A 17,726-nucleotide genomic window follows, 5' to 3' on the forward strand; every position below is an offset into this window, starting at 1 on the left:
TTTATAATGTTATATGTATATATGTGTGGCTAAGGATGAAAATGCCGAGTTCCTGTAGGAAACAATAGGTCAAATAGGAAATCCAGTCTTGTATAATTTTACTTGACCGAAAAGTGCAGGAATATTGTATGTTCTGGCCTTCAATTCCTTTAACTGGGCCATAGTAATGTAGTAGTTTTTTTGATACGTGATTAACGTTTTATTGTATTGATTGACCAAATTGGTAAACAGTGCCGGGTCCACTTCAAGATAAGTGGAGGTATCTGAAACAACTGAATCTAACTTATTAATATAATCAGGTTTATCTAGTATTACCACTGTATCTCCTTTATCTGCCCTCTGTATAATAAAGTCCTTATTTCCCCGACGTTCTCGTAAAGCTGTCATGTGTATTCAATTTAGGAAGTCGCGTTTCTTTTATGTTATTCACTACTTGGTTAACTTGTTGAATAAATACATCTTTTTGTGGAATATTAAGAAGTCCAAATTCAGTATCAATTAAGCATTGTTTTTTAAGTAGTTTTCGAGGTGGTAAATTATAATTTAGTCCTTTGGATAAAAGTGAAATCTGGTCCTGCGATAGCGTACATGAGGAAAGATTTGTAACCTGTTGATATGTCAGTTCATTGAATACTGGGTGAGGGGGTGTTCATGAACTAGCTGACATATTCTGTGGTAGTACGTTGTGTGTCTGTGATACTCAATACGTAGAACGTATTGAGTATTATAGCTCTAATTCATACTATCTAATTCAATTAGATAGTATGAATCAGAGTTGTAATACTCAATCTGTTCTACGTTGATAATAATATTAGTAAAATAATAAGAGGAGTTTACCTCAATATAGTACGTAGAACACTTCCGTATGATACCCTCCAGAAATTAAAACGGAAAAAACGAAAAAATTGACAACTTACCGGTATATTAGAGTAAAATATAAATAATTAAATAATAAATTTAACACAATACAAATCAATTTAAAACAATTAAAAATCAAATTAAGGCAATTAAAAGAATCTAAGCGTGTGTCAGCTTCAGGAAGGAAAATCGTTTTGAATATTTTCGTTAGATTCTTTTAATTGCGTTAATTTGATTTTTAATTGTTTTAAATTGATTTGTATTGTGCTAAATTGATTATTTAATTATTTATATTTTACTCTAATGTACCGGTAAGTTGTCGATTTTTTCGTTTTTTCCATTTTAGTTTCTGGAGGGTATCATACGGAAGTGTTCTACACACTATATTGAGGTAAACTCCTCTTATTATTTTACTAATATCTAATTCAATGTAATGCAAAACAATGTAATGTTTAATTATGTTGCATTTAATTGAAGGGCCTAAAGCATCATCTCTCGGTCATAACAATGATCTGTGTATTTGTACTGGATCTAAACAATCTAATGGCAATTTTTTTCTTTAAGAACTACTTATAAGACACACACACACACACACACACACACACACACTGATTTTAAAAGCAATGATTTTGGCGAATTATGAGAAAATATAATAAAACTTTTGCAATGCTTTATCAACAATCATTTCTTCTACAAAAAAAAAAAAAAAAAAAAAAAAATACAGGATGCCTTCGCTTAAAAAACAACATTCTAAAACACGGCCCACTGTCAAAAGTTATAAAGACATAGTTTACAAAATAAAATGAAAAATTTTTGCTCATTCAGTGTTAAGAATTTTTTTTAAACAAATTCAGTCTTATTTACAACTAACTTTTAATTTCTCATAAAATGATAACAGAATAACCATATGTTATTTTCAGCAATTCTTTATTCCATTGAGTTCTTTATATGTACTAAATTACATAAAAATAATCTATTCTTAAATCAAAATAAAAATACACAAGAAACACAGATACCTACCTGTGTGAGGGACCTTTAAGTATTAATGATATCAAAATGCCAGCAACAGCAGCTAAAATGGGGAAATGATCCACTGCCTCTAGTCCTGGAATTTCCATGCTGACAACAAGGTAAAAGCAACCAGACCTGGAAGTGACTCTATTTAGAACCTGACACATCAGCTATACAAAAAAACAAGATGAAAGGAAAAGTGGGTGGAAAGCGAGAGAAAAAAAAAAAAAAATTTATAGAACTAAATTTATTTTAATGATAATACTGATATTAACAGTATCATAAAATGCAAATTTTTTAAATTTCTTTTATACAAAGAAATACACAGATTTCAGAAAAGTGATATATGACGGGGGGCAATAAAGTATCCAGACTGGTGCAATATAAAAAAACACAAATTGAAGGAGGGCAAATGTGGTTTAATTATATTTGATGTAATCACTACTTGATTGAATATACTTATTAAAGAGTTCTAACAGTATCTGAAAAGAAAAGCAAGGGCATCTAAAGAGATGATTTTCAAATCTGTGGTTACCTTTTACTTTATGTATTCAAGATCTGTTAGTTTAACTTCTGTTCCAGAGAAAATAATGGAGTCACTGGTAAAAGAAGTAATACAGGATCATTTAGACAAGACCGAAATTATACTTCAGACACAGCATGAGTTTGTTAAGGGGAAATCTTGTCTAACCAATTTGAATGGATAATATGATGCGGCCACAAAGGAACTGGATGCAAAAAATAATTCTGGTATCATATACTGTGATTTCAGGAAAGCTTTTGACACTGTTGCACATAATATACTGCTGGAAAGTCCACAAAGAGCAGTGTCCATTGATTACCACTCTCAGTCCTCCCACTCAATCATGCCTTTACCCATAGCAGTTCCAGGGAACTGCTTTACCCATAGCAGTTCCAGGGAACTGCTATGGGTAAACTTGGCATTAAGGGCAAGTTGTTGCTATGGGTAAAGGGATCTTGAATGAGAGAAGAGACAGAGTGGTAATCAATGGATACTGCTCTTCGTGGACTAATGCTATTAGTGGAGTACTTCCCCAGGGTTTCATGATGGTCCCCATTGTTGTTTTCTAAATTTAACAATGATACTTATGAAGGCACATCAGGATTAATGTCCAAGTTTGCAGATGATACAAAAGTGTGACATCTTGGTTAATGACAGTAATGATGATATGCTAATGCAACAAGATCTAGAAAAGTAAGGCATAAGGGCTGAGAAATGGCAACTTAATTTAACATTGATAAATGCAAAGTACTGCATATGGGGAGCCTTAACAAAACCGAAATGTATGAACTAAATGAAATGTACGAACTAAATATGGGTAGCCGTAACAACCCAGAGAAATGTACAAACTAAATGAAAAAGACCTGGGGAAATTGTGTAGTCAGATATGAAGTTCTTTGAACAATGCAGACAGGCTGAAAGGCCAGCTCATTCAATTTTTGTCAATGATATACAGCAATTTTGCTAGCAACGATAAGGAGATTATACCATTGTATAAGCCAATGATCGAGCCACATTTTGTGTACTGCATACAGATCTTGAAGCCTCATTTTAGGAAGAATGTATAGCTGCTGAAACGAGTACAGAGAAGGGCAATGAGATTGGTGAGGGGGAACAAAAGGGAGCTCTTACAAAGAAAGGCTTCATTTCTACATATTACAGTGTCTGGAGACTAGGCACTAGTAAGATGATATGATTGAGGTGATTAAGACTTGGAGTCGTTTGAGCAAGCTCAATGCTGATGGGATTCTTCCACTTCCTCAGTTTATGCACACGAGGAAGTATAAATTTAAGTTGAGGAAGGAGATGGTTGCAGAACAGATGTTAGATGTGTGCTATTTTGCTTTTAGCCAGCAAGTGGTCGATTGCTGGAAAAAACTTCAATCTCTTGTTGTGAAAGTTGATAGCTTAAATAAATTCAGGGGAGAACTAGACTAACTATTGGATGGAATGGATAATGGAAATGGGCAGTGTTTTTTTTTTTTTTTTTTTTGGCTGATGCTATATAAGCCTATTTTCTTGCATCAAATGCCACTACTAATGTTAATCTAGTCTGACCAATCTGATTGGGTATTATCATGCAGTAATAAAGAAACTGAGGAACTGGAAGCAAAAAAAAATTTTGATATCGTATACTAGGATTTCAGGAAAGCTTTTGCTACTATTGCATGTAAAAGACCAATACAAATTCAAGCAGTGTGGCATTAAGGGCAATTTACTGCTCTTGATAAAGTTATGGTTGAATGGAAAAAGACAAGAGTGGTTATTGACGGACATGGACTAATGTTATTAGTGGGGTCTACCAGTTATCAGTGCTGGGCTCATTGTTGTTTTCTATATTTATTAATGATATTGATGAAGGTATATCAGGCTTAATGTCTATGTTTGCAGATGATAGAAAGGTGGGCAAAGTGGGTAATGACAGTAATCAGGTCAAGCTACTGCAATAAGATTTAGGAAAATTAGGTCAGTGGGTTAAGAACCAGCAGATGAAGTTTAACATTGACAAATGCGAGGTACTGCATATGGGTAACAGTAATCTGAGATTAATAAGAAACTGTATAGCGAAATAGAGTGGGCCAGTAAATCAGAGAGTCTTATAATGGGGGATTTTAATTTCCCAGATATTAACTGGAATTTGTGGGTTAGTCACTCACACAATAGCAAGGATTTTGTGGATTTATTGGATGATTGTTTTCTACATCAGCATGTTCTGGAGGCAACTAGAGGGAGTAATACTCTTGATTTGATTATCAGTAGTGATTCTTCATGCATTAAGAATCTGCAGATAAAGGAACCACTAGGTGGCAGTGATCACAGTGTGCTGAAGTGGGATTTACTCAAAGAGGTAACTACCATCAGGAGTAAAGGGAAGGGTTATTGCTTTCGTAAAGGTGACTACGATGGTCTGAGACAGTATTTAAATTCTGTACAGTGGACCAACTGATGATGTTACCAACAGCAAATTCAAAATGGGAAGCATTCAAAGAACTTATCTTGGAAGCTACTAGGCTTTACATACCAACTAAAAAATACTGTTCAAGGTTTAGGCCTAAATGGATGTCAGATGAACTAATGAGACATATGGCAGAGAAGAAAAATGCATGGGATACATATAAATTAAAACGTGACACAGAAGCCTATGATAGATATAAGTTGATCTGTAACCAAGTTACAAAGGAGGTAAGGCAGGCGAAGACAGATTACGAGAAATCTTTGGCAAGGGATGCAAGGAAAAACAGCAAAGAGTTCTTTACTTATGTAAACTCTAGAAGAAAGGGGATGAATCAGATTGATCCAATTGATATCGTTGATGATCCTGCTCATGTAACTAACAAACTAAATGAATATTTTGCATCAACATTCACGCATGAGGAGTAAAGTGGAAGAGAAATTGTTGAATAAACACAAGAAAGGCACCTGGGGTGAATGGGATCTATCCAGTTATATTAAAGGAGGTAGCAAAGGAAGTAAGCAAACCCTTAGCCATAATTATGAGAGCTTCCTTGGACTCAGGGAAGGTACCCATAGACTGGAGATGTGCAAATGTGACCCCAATTCACAAAGAAGGATCAAAGGGCGACACAAGCAATTATAGACCTGTTAGTTTAACTTCTGTTCCCGGAAAATTAATGGAGGCACTGGTTAAAGAAGCACTGCAGGATCATCTAGACAATACGTCAGTTATAGCTCGGACACAGCATGGTTTTGTTAAGGGGAAGTCTTGCCTGACCAATTTGATTGGATACTATGATGCAGTCACAAAATAACTGGATGCAGGGAATAACTTTGATATTATATACTTGGATCTTAGAAGAGGCTTTTGATACTGTTGCACATGGAAGACTGCTGCACAAATTGGAGCGCTGTGACATTGGAGGCAAATTGCTGCTATGGATAAAGGGGTGGAGGGGGAGAAGACAGAGAATGGTAATCAATGGACACTGCTCTTCGTGGACTAATGTTATTAGTGTAGTCCCTCAGGGTTCAGTGTTGGGTCCATTATTGTTTTCCGTATTTATAAATAATATTGATGATGGTATATCAAGCTTAATGTCCAAGTTTGCAGACGATACAAAAGTTGGCAGGGTTGTTAAGGACTCTACTGATGCTATGCTCCTGCAACAGGATCTGGAAAGGTTGAGCAGATGGGCCAAGAGGTGGCAAATGAAGTTTAACATTGACAAATGTAAAGTACTACATATGGGAAACAGCAATACCAGAGCAATGTATCAACTCTGTGGTATCACACTGACAGTGGTAGAGAAAGAAAAGGACCTTGGAGTAATTGTGCAGACAGATATGAAGTTTTCTGAGCAGTGCAGATGGGCTGCAAGAGTACCTCATGGTGGTTTGTCAATGATATATAGGAATTTTTCTAGCAGGGATAAGGAGGTGATTATTCCCTTGTATAAGGCAATGGTCCGGCGACACCTTGAGTACTGTATACAGGTCTGGATGCCTCATTTCAAGAAGGATGTAGAGCTGCTGGAACGAGTACAGAGAAGGGCAACAAGATTAGTAAATGGAACAAAGGGTTGCTCTTACGGAGAAAGGCTTAAGTTTTGCAAATTACAGTGTCTGGAGACTAGGCACCGGCGAGGTGATCTGATAGAGGTGTATAAAGCCTTGAATAGTTTGAGCATGCTCAATGTTGATGGGATTCTTCCTCTTGCTCAGAATAATCACCTGAGAGGGCATAAATTAAAATTGAGGAAAGACAGATGTGCGGGAATTTGTCTTTAGCCAGCAGGTAGTTGGTTGGTGGAACAGACTTCCATCCCTTGTTGTGGAAGTTGATAGCCTAAATAAATTTAAGGCTCAGCTGGACAGGTATTTCGAATGAACGGAGGGTTTTTTTTTTGGCTGATGCTGCATAGGCTTGCTTTCTTGCATCATATGCCTCTACTAATGCTAATGTGCCAACTGTGTGGTACTACTCAAGGTAATGGAAAATGAAAATTAGCTGGGGGAAACTGCTCAATCAGTTATGTCTTCAATGCAGACAGGCTGCCAGGACAGCTCATGGGTCAATGATATACAATGATATACAGGAACTTTGCTAGCAGGGATAAAGAAGGCGAAGGCTAGGCCACATCTTGAAGTCTCATTTTAGGAAGGATGTAGATCTGCTGGAGCAGGTGGAGGAAAGGGCAACAAGATTGGTGAAGGGAATGAATGGCTGGTCTTAAAGTACTCTATCACTAAGGTGATAGGTGTTTGCTATTTTTTCTTCCCATTCTTTTGTCATCAGAAGTCCAATACTGTTTCTTCCCTTCTGTCCACTACTATATATCAATCTGGAGTCGCTGCTCCAAATGTCACCATTTCCCCACCACAAAACTTCACTGTTTCCTATCATATTCCAATGTCCTTGTAAACAGTAAATACAAATATTCAAGTATTTTTGAAATTTTCAAGAAAAAAAAAAATTTATAAAAAAAATTTAGGCTAATTTTTTTAATACAAATTGTTGACTTGTTAAGCATTGTTTTCTTAATGCATTTTTGTAATGTTTAATTATTTTAACAGCCTTCTACTAAGTAAGTAGGTAAGTGGTGCAACTGTCTTTTTTTTTTATATTAATTTTTAAAATTTGTGCCAGGTGCATGAGCTGCTCTCTGAATGGATGAATACTGATTAGCTAGGTATTTACTATATTGATTAAATTCTATGCAAATTTAATTCCAAATATTATAATACAAATTCAGGGATAAAAATCATGATTATACCTGACAAAGTCTAGTCAAAAAAATTTCTGCAGATGGTCTACTCCAGTTTGTAAAAAGCTCTGGGGAAAGATGCACTACCATTTCAAGTACCCTCAAAAGGGCCAAAGCAAGATCAAAACAGGTTGCACATATCTTTAACTGCCTTGAATCAATAAATATTCTTTCTGGTCTATTAGAAGCATTCTGGATCTAGAGAGTAGTTATATTCAGAAACATACACATTAGTAAATAAAATAATCATTTATGCACACATTATTATTCTAATTAACTGATACTTTAATGGTGGCAGCTGGGAAAAGGACTTGATGCTTTGTAAACATTAAATACAGTATTTTTGAAATTTTAACAATTTTTTTTTTTTATAAAAAAATTTAAGCTAATTTTTTTAATAACACAAATTTGTGACTTGTTAAGCATTATTGTTTTCCCAATGCATTTTTTTATGTTTAATTATTTAACAAAGCAAAATAAAATGAACAACACTAACAAAAGCTTATTTAAGCAAAAACTCTCAGGCAAAATTAGTATATAACAGAGAAGTATTATGGTATATTTTTGATGAATAAAATCTGATGGGAGAAAAAAAAATTCAAAATGCAATATGTCAATGAAAGTACAGGTCTACCCGCAAAGTACCCCAGTTAAGAGAAATGAATACAAATCTGTCTATGTGAGAGAGATCCACAATTTGATTAACTTCATACTTTTCTCTAATCCAGTATTGTATAAAACTCATGAAAACAGTATGTCAAAAGAGACTGATGTAGCAGCAAACACAAAACAATAAGAGAAGAAAAAAAGCATCACTTTACACTTCAGATTTAATATCAACCATCAAATCCTATCAGACTTCTTACTGTGTTAATATTCAAGAGTGCAGTGATTTTGTATCTTTTTTTATTATATTAAAGCACCAAACATTTATACCACTAGTTATTATAATTATTATTGTTATAGTTAAGGAAGGATGCTACATGGTTGTTTTCCATTAAGATTATTACTCTGATTAATACCACTCATATACCATGTGAAATTACTAATATAGTTTATTAGGCTAATCATCTTTTTTTTGGTAGTTGTTGGCGCATCGGCTTCTGTGGGCATAATGCACCCCCAAAGGTTTTTGCAGTACTTTGATCCAAGCCTGAGGCGGGATTCAAACCAGCAACCTTTGGGTGCTAATCATCTAAACCACTATACAATTTAAGGTGATGTTTTCAGGCATCTTACTGATACCTATCATCAGACCATGCTGCTGTCAGACTCCTCTTGCTGATGCTTCCAACTGTATGCACTTCAGATTTCTGGGAGCATTGGCAAGAGGAGTCTGATGGCAGCATGCCTGAAGAGTCACCTTAAATTGTATAGTGATTTAGGTGATTGGCTTAATAAACTATACAGCCACTCCCCAACTTATGTAAGGGTTGCTTTCTGTGGAACTCTACATACGTTGAATTTTACGTAAGTTGGAATTTCCCTAAATGCTTATGCAGCACTAGCGCTGCATGTGCTGAATTTGATTGAAGCAAAAAAGAAATGTTCGACGAACAGGTATATAGAATTATTCAATTTTTTATCTCACACGAAGGAAAAATTATAAAAGTGTACAAAATTACAAATATTTCAAAATTACAAAAAGAGAGTTTTACCAAGTTTTACCTTTCGAGCATCATTGCCAAAATAACTCTCCAGCTGATAAGAACACCGCTGCAAAAGTTTAGGGCTGTGGAGATTTAGAAGGGGTTTTTTCCAAACACATCACAAAATTTCGCTGCAGCTGCAGAATTGTCACTGGCGACTTCACCACATACTTTAATATTGTGGAAACTAGCGGGATGTTTGAACCTATTAAACCACCCATTGCTTGCCATGAACTTGGCTTGGGGTTTGCTGTACTTATCCTTAATATCTTCATAAATACTTCTTGCTTTTGCTTGAATGCCCATTAGATTCAGGGGCACTCGCTTCTGAATCTGATTTTCTATCCATTTTATTAATAGCTTTCTATCTTCGATATAGCATCTGAATGCTGCTTTGTGATCACTGGTGATCTTAAATGAGTTGATCCTTTAACATGTTCTTTTATACACTCACTGTCCTTTAAAATAGCATTCACTGTTGAAGCAACGAGACCTTATTTTTGTGCAATAGATGACTTTGTCCTGCTTCAGATTCTTAATCATTTTCATCATCATTTCCTAGCACTGCCAGAACTTGCACTTTCCATTGGTTCCTTTCCCTTCACCATTGTAATAAGTAAATAGGAATGAAGAGAAGACTCTGAAAATTTATTTATGTTTTTTATATGATTGAAGATTTCAGTGAAGGTGAAACACATTTCACCATAATAACGTAAAAACTCAAACAATTCCAGTTATCAGGATTATCGTAAATGCAATAAGATCGCATTTACTACCCATTTATAATTATATGCACTAACAGAAAAGCTCAATAAACCAGAAAGTGAAAATTGTTTTTATTGTTTTATGATAGTCACCTCCAGAAAAATATCATAAAGGCGTTCAAAATTGATTCTTATAATGGAACATATGATAACAACGAAAGTGTAGCGCAATTTCCATTATAAAAATGACCTTTTAGAGAGATAAATAGCTTAGTTTATATAGCGAAAATTTCAACTTCCGAGGTCTTGGAACAATCACCAAAAAAAACAAAAAAAAAAAAGCAATGCGCTACTGGGTTCACATTACGATATTTTCATGACACCTCCATTTAATCTTACGGATGCAAAATATGTTTCCATGATTTTTTTAAGTTTGCATCAGCCAGCAAAAACTTACGTAAAGCCGAATTTCCATAAGTCGGGGAGTGCCTGTATTATTAATTTCATATATGAGTGGCATTAAATATAGTAATAATACAATATTAATAATAGTACACAATACTAACAGTTGAAGGTATTGCTTTAACTAAGTAAAGCAATAATTTTTTCTGACATTACTAAAATATGAATTAATTAATGTGGTAATAAGGATAACAATTGTGAAGGATGTATGCTTTTCATTTAACACAATTATTTTTTCAATCTTTAGAATTTATGATTCTCATATAGTCAAATCAAAAATTTCAAGCATTACACGCAATTGATTTCTAGAGAGACTTTCTGTCCTCACTGAAGAGACTAATGGCTGAATACTTGACCTTAACTTCATTTTACAAACATGCCAATATGTATAATTATACCCAGTGCTTTTTTTTGTAAAAAAATAGGTGCCGGTACTCATTCTTTGCTATCAGAAAAAAGTGAAAATTAGAAGGATATGAAAAGTACTCTGAAATTTTTTTTCTCCTGATATTGTTACTTTAGTATTAATATTTTCAGAATAAGAACAACAAATTAAGTGTATTAACACACAGTTTATTAAGCATAAATTTATTATTCAAGTATTAGTAAAATAATAAGAGGAGTTTACCTCAATATAGTACGTAAAACACGTAAACCCTCCAGAAATTAAAACGGAAAACCGAAAAAATCGACAACTTACCGTTACATTAGAGTAAAATATAAATAATTAAATAATCAATTTAACACAATTCAAATCAATTTAAAACAATTAAAAATCAAATTAATGCAATTAAAAGAATCTAATGAAAATATTCAAAACGATTTTCCTTCCTTCCCTAGTAAACAATCGATACACACAATTATGGGAGATTTAGGAAGGAAAACCGTTTTGAATATTTTCGTTAGATTCTTTTAATTGCGTTAATTTGATTTTTAATTGTTTTAAATTGATTTGAATTGTGTTAAATTGATTATTTAATTATTTATATTTTACTCTAATGTACCGGTAAGTTGTCGATTTTTTCGGTTTTTCCGTTTTAATTTCTGGAGGGTATCATATGGAAGTGTTCTACATACTATATTGAGGTAAACTCTCTTATTATTTTACTAATATTATTATCAACGTAGAACATATTAAGTATTACAGCTCTGATTCATACTATCTATTATTCAAGTATATAAAAAAATAAGTAAAATGTAAGTAAAATAAGTAAAAAAAATAATAATAACTTAATAACAAGTAAAAATAATTTCATAATAAAGTTTTTGTAGAATATTCCAAATTTTTATTAAGTTCTCATCCGACACCCTATGCCAGGGGTCGGCAACCGTTTTTGAGTGAAGAGCCATTTTTGATCTAATTAGAGAGAAAAAAAAAAGAGAGAGAGAGAGAGAATCCGAAGAGCCACACCTCAGCTCAAACTGGGAGGGGGGGGCAAGAGTGTTTTAAGAAATGGAATAGAGTAGGAAGGTGTTTATTAAAAATATATATATATATATATATATATATATATATCTTTTTTTTTAAATATTATTTATTAATACTGAAAAAAGTAACAAACATCCAATTAGGTACAAATTAATGTGACTTTTGCTGATGAACTTCTTGAGCAAGTGTCTTCCAACATCATGCGAATATGTCGTAATTAAACATGCTGAGCATTAAACATGCTTGCATTGGTCAGACGACGGTTTCTTGATTTATTTTTAATATAGTTCGTGTTCAAAAAGATTTGCTCGCAGAAATACGTCGAACCAAAAATTGAGAGAAATTCAAACGCAAATACTTTCAGATTTATATATGGGTCCGGTGAGCTACATCATGCATTGAACACAATTTAGTCTGCCTTTTAAACTCATCTATCGCCGTCCATTTGTGTAGAATTGCATGGGCAGCCTTTTGCCTCTCCAAATCCCCAATTTCAGTTTTAAGGCATTTTAGTCTTTCACTCCACATGTCCTTGATTTTTCAGTCCTCTAACTCCATTTCAAATTGTGCTTCATGTGAGCTGTAAAGTTAAAGAGCCACAATTACGTGTTAAAAGGGCTGCATGCAGCTCGCTAGCCGCAGGTTGCCGACCCCTGTCCTATGCCAACTTCTTTTCTTCCTCTGTGTGTCGGTTGCTAAATGACGTTTCCGAAGCAGCCACGAATTGACATATTTTGCTGGATCGAAGCAGGTCAGCAGCAGGCCTACAATTTTAAGAAATAGTAGTGAAGAAATTGTTTTTGTCATCAACGAAGCGCTGGTTGGGCTGGCGATCAGATTCATTTGTGAAAATCCTCGTTCACATCCACTTGATGAAATTGGTATCATACTCAGAGCGTTCATCAAATGCTTCAATTCTTCTGAAACCTTCTTATCATTTGGGTATCCATGAATTGCCTCTTTCATTTAACTGTAACCTAATTGACAATTTTCTAACTTCACTTTCACCAAATGCAAACAATTCATGTTTAGAAGGTTAATACCATTGTTTTCCTTCTCTCCTCATCGGTATTGTCAATAGTTCTTAAATTTAAATTTTTTTCTTTTCTTTTTTTTGAAGCTGTCCAAAATGTAATTTTACTTTTACATGCAACAAAATAGGGAAAATATAACACACTAAAGAAATCTAAGTGAATTTTTTTGAATATGGCCCCTGTACGGGAAAAGGTTGGGCACCACTGCAATAGAAGGTGGGCCAGAGCCCATTGGGAATACACCTTGATCTGCTCACTCTTGACTAGCGCAACTCCTCCGTATGTGGGACAGGTGGCCGGATAGGTTTTACCAGGTAACACTAGTAGTAGAATGCGTTAGATCTCTTAATTCGTGCAGCAGCACTAATTGCCTGAAGGCCAGAAATGCGAACAGTGCGTACCGAGTTAATTCTATCTTAATCCGTCCACTATATGAAAATTTTCTTCACTCAATGGAAACTATTTTAAATGTAATTTCCAAGGTGAATTCAAAATAATTCGCTATAAAAGGACTTCGTTAAACAGAGGCCCAACTGAGTAATTTAGAATTATAAAAATGGTTAGACAGTTTTACATAGAAAATATCTTAAAAAGACACAGTAAAAAGTGCAAATTTAATTAAGTAATTTTAAGCTTATTTGAATAGTAGGTAAACATGTGAAAAAAAATTACGGAATATTACAAATTTCGCACTGCATCCAAAAGTCACATGTCACTTAATAAAGGTGCCGGTACACCTTACCGTTGCGTACCGTCCCAAAAAAAGCACTGATTATACCTAAGTTGTTAATATCATTTTAAAATATATAACATCACCAAAAAAGTAGATCCACTATACATTTAATGACAGTACAGCGAAATGGCTTCTCATCAGCTGGTGGGTGTCTCTATTAACAAAAAAATGCCAAACTGTGAATAACATATTTTATCTAAGTGAAGAGTTAACTGGTGTATGGAAGTAAAACTTCCATTTATAAATGTAAAATCTGCAATGTGCACACCTCTAGAAGTGGTTACAGTTGCAGCAATGTATAATAGATCTGCCTTTTCTGGTGAAGCTACAAATTTTAAACAACATATTAGCAACTTAGGTAGAACTATATATAACTGTAATTGTCTCTAAGTTGAAGCTATAAGTTGAGCAACTGATCTTCAGTGAGAGAAGGAAATTTCTCTGTGATTGAAATAAAAAACGACAATTGCCTTTGCAAGAGTTAGTTACATGAGAATCGAGAAGGGTTAAAGAAAACTCTGTTACTTGTTTCTCTTTGAATTTCCCTTTTATTACTCCAGATAAGTTTTAGGTTCATTGTTAAAGCTAAAGACTCCACCAGCAAGTATCTCTGGTGTCATGATTCAGTTCATCAAATAATTGCTTACTAATTACTGATATTTCAGCTCATCAATCAAGTGATGTCTTCACACTTTCATGGGCAATGATTACACCAATCTCACGTAAGAATTCATTGTACTGAGAGTGTTCTGTAAGTGAGGTGCTTAATGACAAGGAATACTTGTGAATAAGCAGAATTCCTAGACAATACTTGTGAGATCAAGGAGAAGGAAGAATCCAGTGGGAAGTAGACTATTCTGTTTATAATGTCCTTGCTATAATTTTGTTTATGATAACCTTGTCTTCCAGGCTCCAATGATTTAGCAGCAGCAAAACTTATTTTTTGTTATCCCTCCCCCTCTCTCTCAGAGGATTATTGTGGTCTGGGCAATGCGATTGTGTAACTTTCTCAAACCAATTTATTTGCAAATTGGTAGCAGGACAATTTCTGGATATGTGTCCAGACAACTTACATCTATCACAAGTTACAGCCTTTCCCTTTTGCTTACCTCTGTTAATTTTAGAACACTTTTTGAAAAGTAGGTACAGCAATGGAGTTACTACTGGAAGCATCAGCATTGTTCATCATAATAGAGTTAGTTAATTGCTATTGTAAGCTTTGCAATGCATGCAGCTGAGTTGTCATGCACTCTTTCCATACATTTTGCACTTTCTGTTGCTCAGTAATTTTAACTGGTCAGTTACTTCTGCCAAATGTTGAGTCATGGCACTATAACCAATAAAACTGCTAATATCACATTTTAGGATTTTTTCTAAGATCAGCATTTTCATGATTAATCTCTTCTACTTCTGTATCTTTTCTCAAGGTACCATGCACATTCATAATTTTGTCCTTAATGATAGCTAAACAGATCTGTTCAATGCTTCCCAAATAAAGATAAAAGCAAGTTTCTCAACAAAATTGGCATCTATCTCTGAAATAAGGATATTTTCAAAAAACAAGTTGTCTATTCATAAACTGAGATGAGGTTTCACCATTCTGTTGTAAGGAAAATGGTGAAATGGGGTAGACAACATACTAGCTAATTTTCTTTTATGCATGAGCTTACTGACTAAAGCGCTCTTTAACTCTGAATTTGTCAATATAATTTCAGACAACCCAATAACAAAAAAGCCTAGCTTTCTCTTGAAGTCTAGAATGGACTATTGCTACAGTACATTTTTCAGTCCAATTTCCTGTACCCATTAATTCATCTCTTTCAAAAATAAAAACATTTACTGGATTCTCAAGGTTATCACCAGAAAAAGAGAGAATTAGAGATCCAAGATTAAAGTACAGAACCACTTGAGAATCACAGATTTAATTAATACCAGAATCAACAGATGTATGATCTTGTACATCAGTTCAATTTCTAGTATGAGCCAAGAATGCTATTTAGAAAACAATATTGGCACAATGTACCAGAGATAAATGAAGAAAAGAATAACAGACTGCTTGAAATTTATCTTCATTAGCATTTTATAAAAAAATAAAGGAAGGACTGACTGCCAACCAAGAAAATCAATAAACCATAAACCATCAATGCAAACCAAGCTACAATATCTGAGATTGTGGAATCCGAAACAAAACAAAAAAAAAAAAAAAAACCATATACAGGTTATAGTTTATCATCATTTCTCAATTACCTTCAATATTTAATCTTGTCACAAAACAAACAGAGTCAAGAGAATTAAATTACTGAGGCCAAACATTGTAAAATTAAAATTTCTGGTTTATTTTCTAAATAGCATGTGTTTGAAATAAATTCAAAGGTAATTCACACCTATATATATATATATATATATATTCAAGCAAATTTCCTGTCTAAAACTTAAGCATATTCATCTCTTAGTATTAAGCACTATCTCTTTTAGAAACAAAACTGCTCCATGCTTTAGAATGTTAAGCATTAATAGTGAATATAAAAGAATAAATTTGTCACTTTCATTTAACAGATATAACCTTAATCATTTCAGGTGGAGAAGTTAATTCACAAACTTTTAATTTAGCATTAATTTTTTAATTAATGCTAAACTAAAAGGACGAAAAGTCAGGGAATGACCACCGCACATCCCCGGAGCAATATAGCCTTAGCTGCTAATGCTCCTAAAAACCGAATAACAAACAAACAAACAAACCCTGTCTATTCATTCTGTACACATTGTACACGAGTTCTGCTGACGAGGCTACTAGAGACAGTCGTGTTCCAAGCCGCTAAGTGGATTTTTCTTATTTATTGATTTGAAATTATTGTTTTTCTAAAACTTTTGATTTAAATTTAGTAGTATAACATTATTTTGTGATTTTCTGATTAATTTGGTGTATTTATTCTTTACTCGGCCTTGTAATTGCATAAAAGTATCGGTAAAGGTTTCCACGTGTTTCAACTCCGCTAGCGTTCGTAATTTTCCCGCCATTGTGATACGATAGTTGTATGCCGTACTAGATAGCGTTAGTTGAACTTCGTTAGCAGTTAAATTGTACGTTTAAATAAATACATATAACGACTTAGATTACAAACGTAATATAATTAATTATATTTAACATAATTAATAACATAACATAATTAATTATAATTAATTAATAAATTAATAGAATCATGACTCAGACCAGAGCAGCAAAGCAAAAGGCTCAAGCTAATGGAAGCGCTGTGGCTCAGAGCAGAACTGAGGGGGGCAGTTGTCCTCTGACTCACAGCCTTATAAAATGCACTGTTTGCTTGATGTTTGCAGAGCAATCGGGTACGGGACATGATACTGCCAAGGGGGATGTCTTTGTGTGTGCGCGATGCAAGGAGTGTATCGATATCAGGCAACAACTCGGCGTTCTCGTGGGCCTATATGAGAGCTTGAAGGACAGGGTGGATGCCCTCGAAGAAACTAAATTGAGGGGCCCATCAAGCTCTCAGCTGCCCACATCAACGCCAGAGCTTGCACTTGGGCATCACGTGACACAGAGACAACCCCCAAGGCAGAATGCGCTGGTCCCGAAGGAACTAGTAGTTGTTGGTGACTCTATTGTCAGGGAAACGGGGAACATGCTTTGTAAAAAAGATAGGTGGAACAGGACCAGGGTATGTCTGCCAGGGGCAAAGGTTGATGACGTTGTAGAGCGAATATCATCTTTTAAGGGCACAAAAGGTGATATAGTTGTACACGTTGGCACTAATAATATTAAGAGTAGGAGACCGGCAGAATTACTTAACAAGTACAGGTCACTGTTGAACAAAAGCCGAGAATTAGGGTTGAATTTGAAAGTGTCTGCAATTCTGCCCAGACACGATAGGAGGGAGTATATGATGAGAGCCTTGTCGATCAATTCGGCCCTGGAAAGATTGTGCAAGGCTCAAGGGGTAAAATTTTTTTCAGCCTGGACTGTACTTGTTAACAGGAGAGATTGCTTCTACAGGGATGGGATACACTTAAATAGAAAGGGTGCAAGAATATTTGCTGATGCTATCGAGGCAGTGTTAGGTGGGTCGGAAAACTGCTAGCTTGGGG

General features: G+C 34.6%; 1 protein-coding gene across 1 annotated transcript in view; it reads right to left on the reverse strand.

Moving 5' to 3' along the window:
* The window catches only part of Kpc1 (Kip1 ubiquitination-promoting complex subunit 1), a 534,039-nt gene that overhangs the window by 56,493 nt on the left and 459,820 nt on the right, over positions 1–17,726 (reverse strand). Inside the window, exons 27-28 of the mRNA XM_090388154.1 lie at positions 7,624–7,812; positions 1,879–2,039 (exon numbers count right to left, since the gene is read on the reverse strand). Of these exons, the coding sequence (XP_090244280.1) occupies positions 1,879–2,039; positions 7,624–7,812 (350 nt within the window). The remainder of the gene's footprint in view (positions 1–1,878; positions 2,040–7,623; positions 7,813–17,726) is intronic.

Source organism: Mastigoproctus giganteus, chromosome 13 (assembly GCF_048544385.1).
Source record: "Mastigoproctus giganteus isolate SK-2022 chromosome 13, ASM4854438v1, whole genome shotgun sequence".
In the NCBI taxonomy this organism is placed as follows: domain Eukaryota; kingdom Metazoa; phylum Arthropoda; class Arachnida; order Uropygi; family Thelyphonidae; genus Mastigoproctus; species Mastigoproctus giganteus.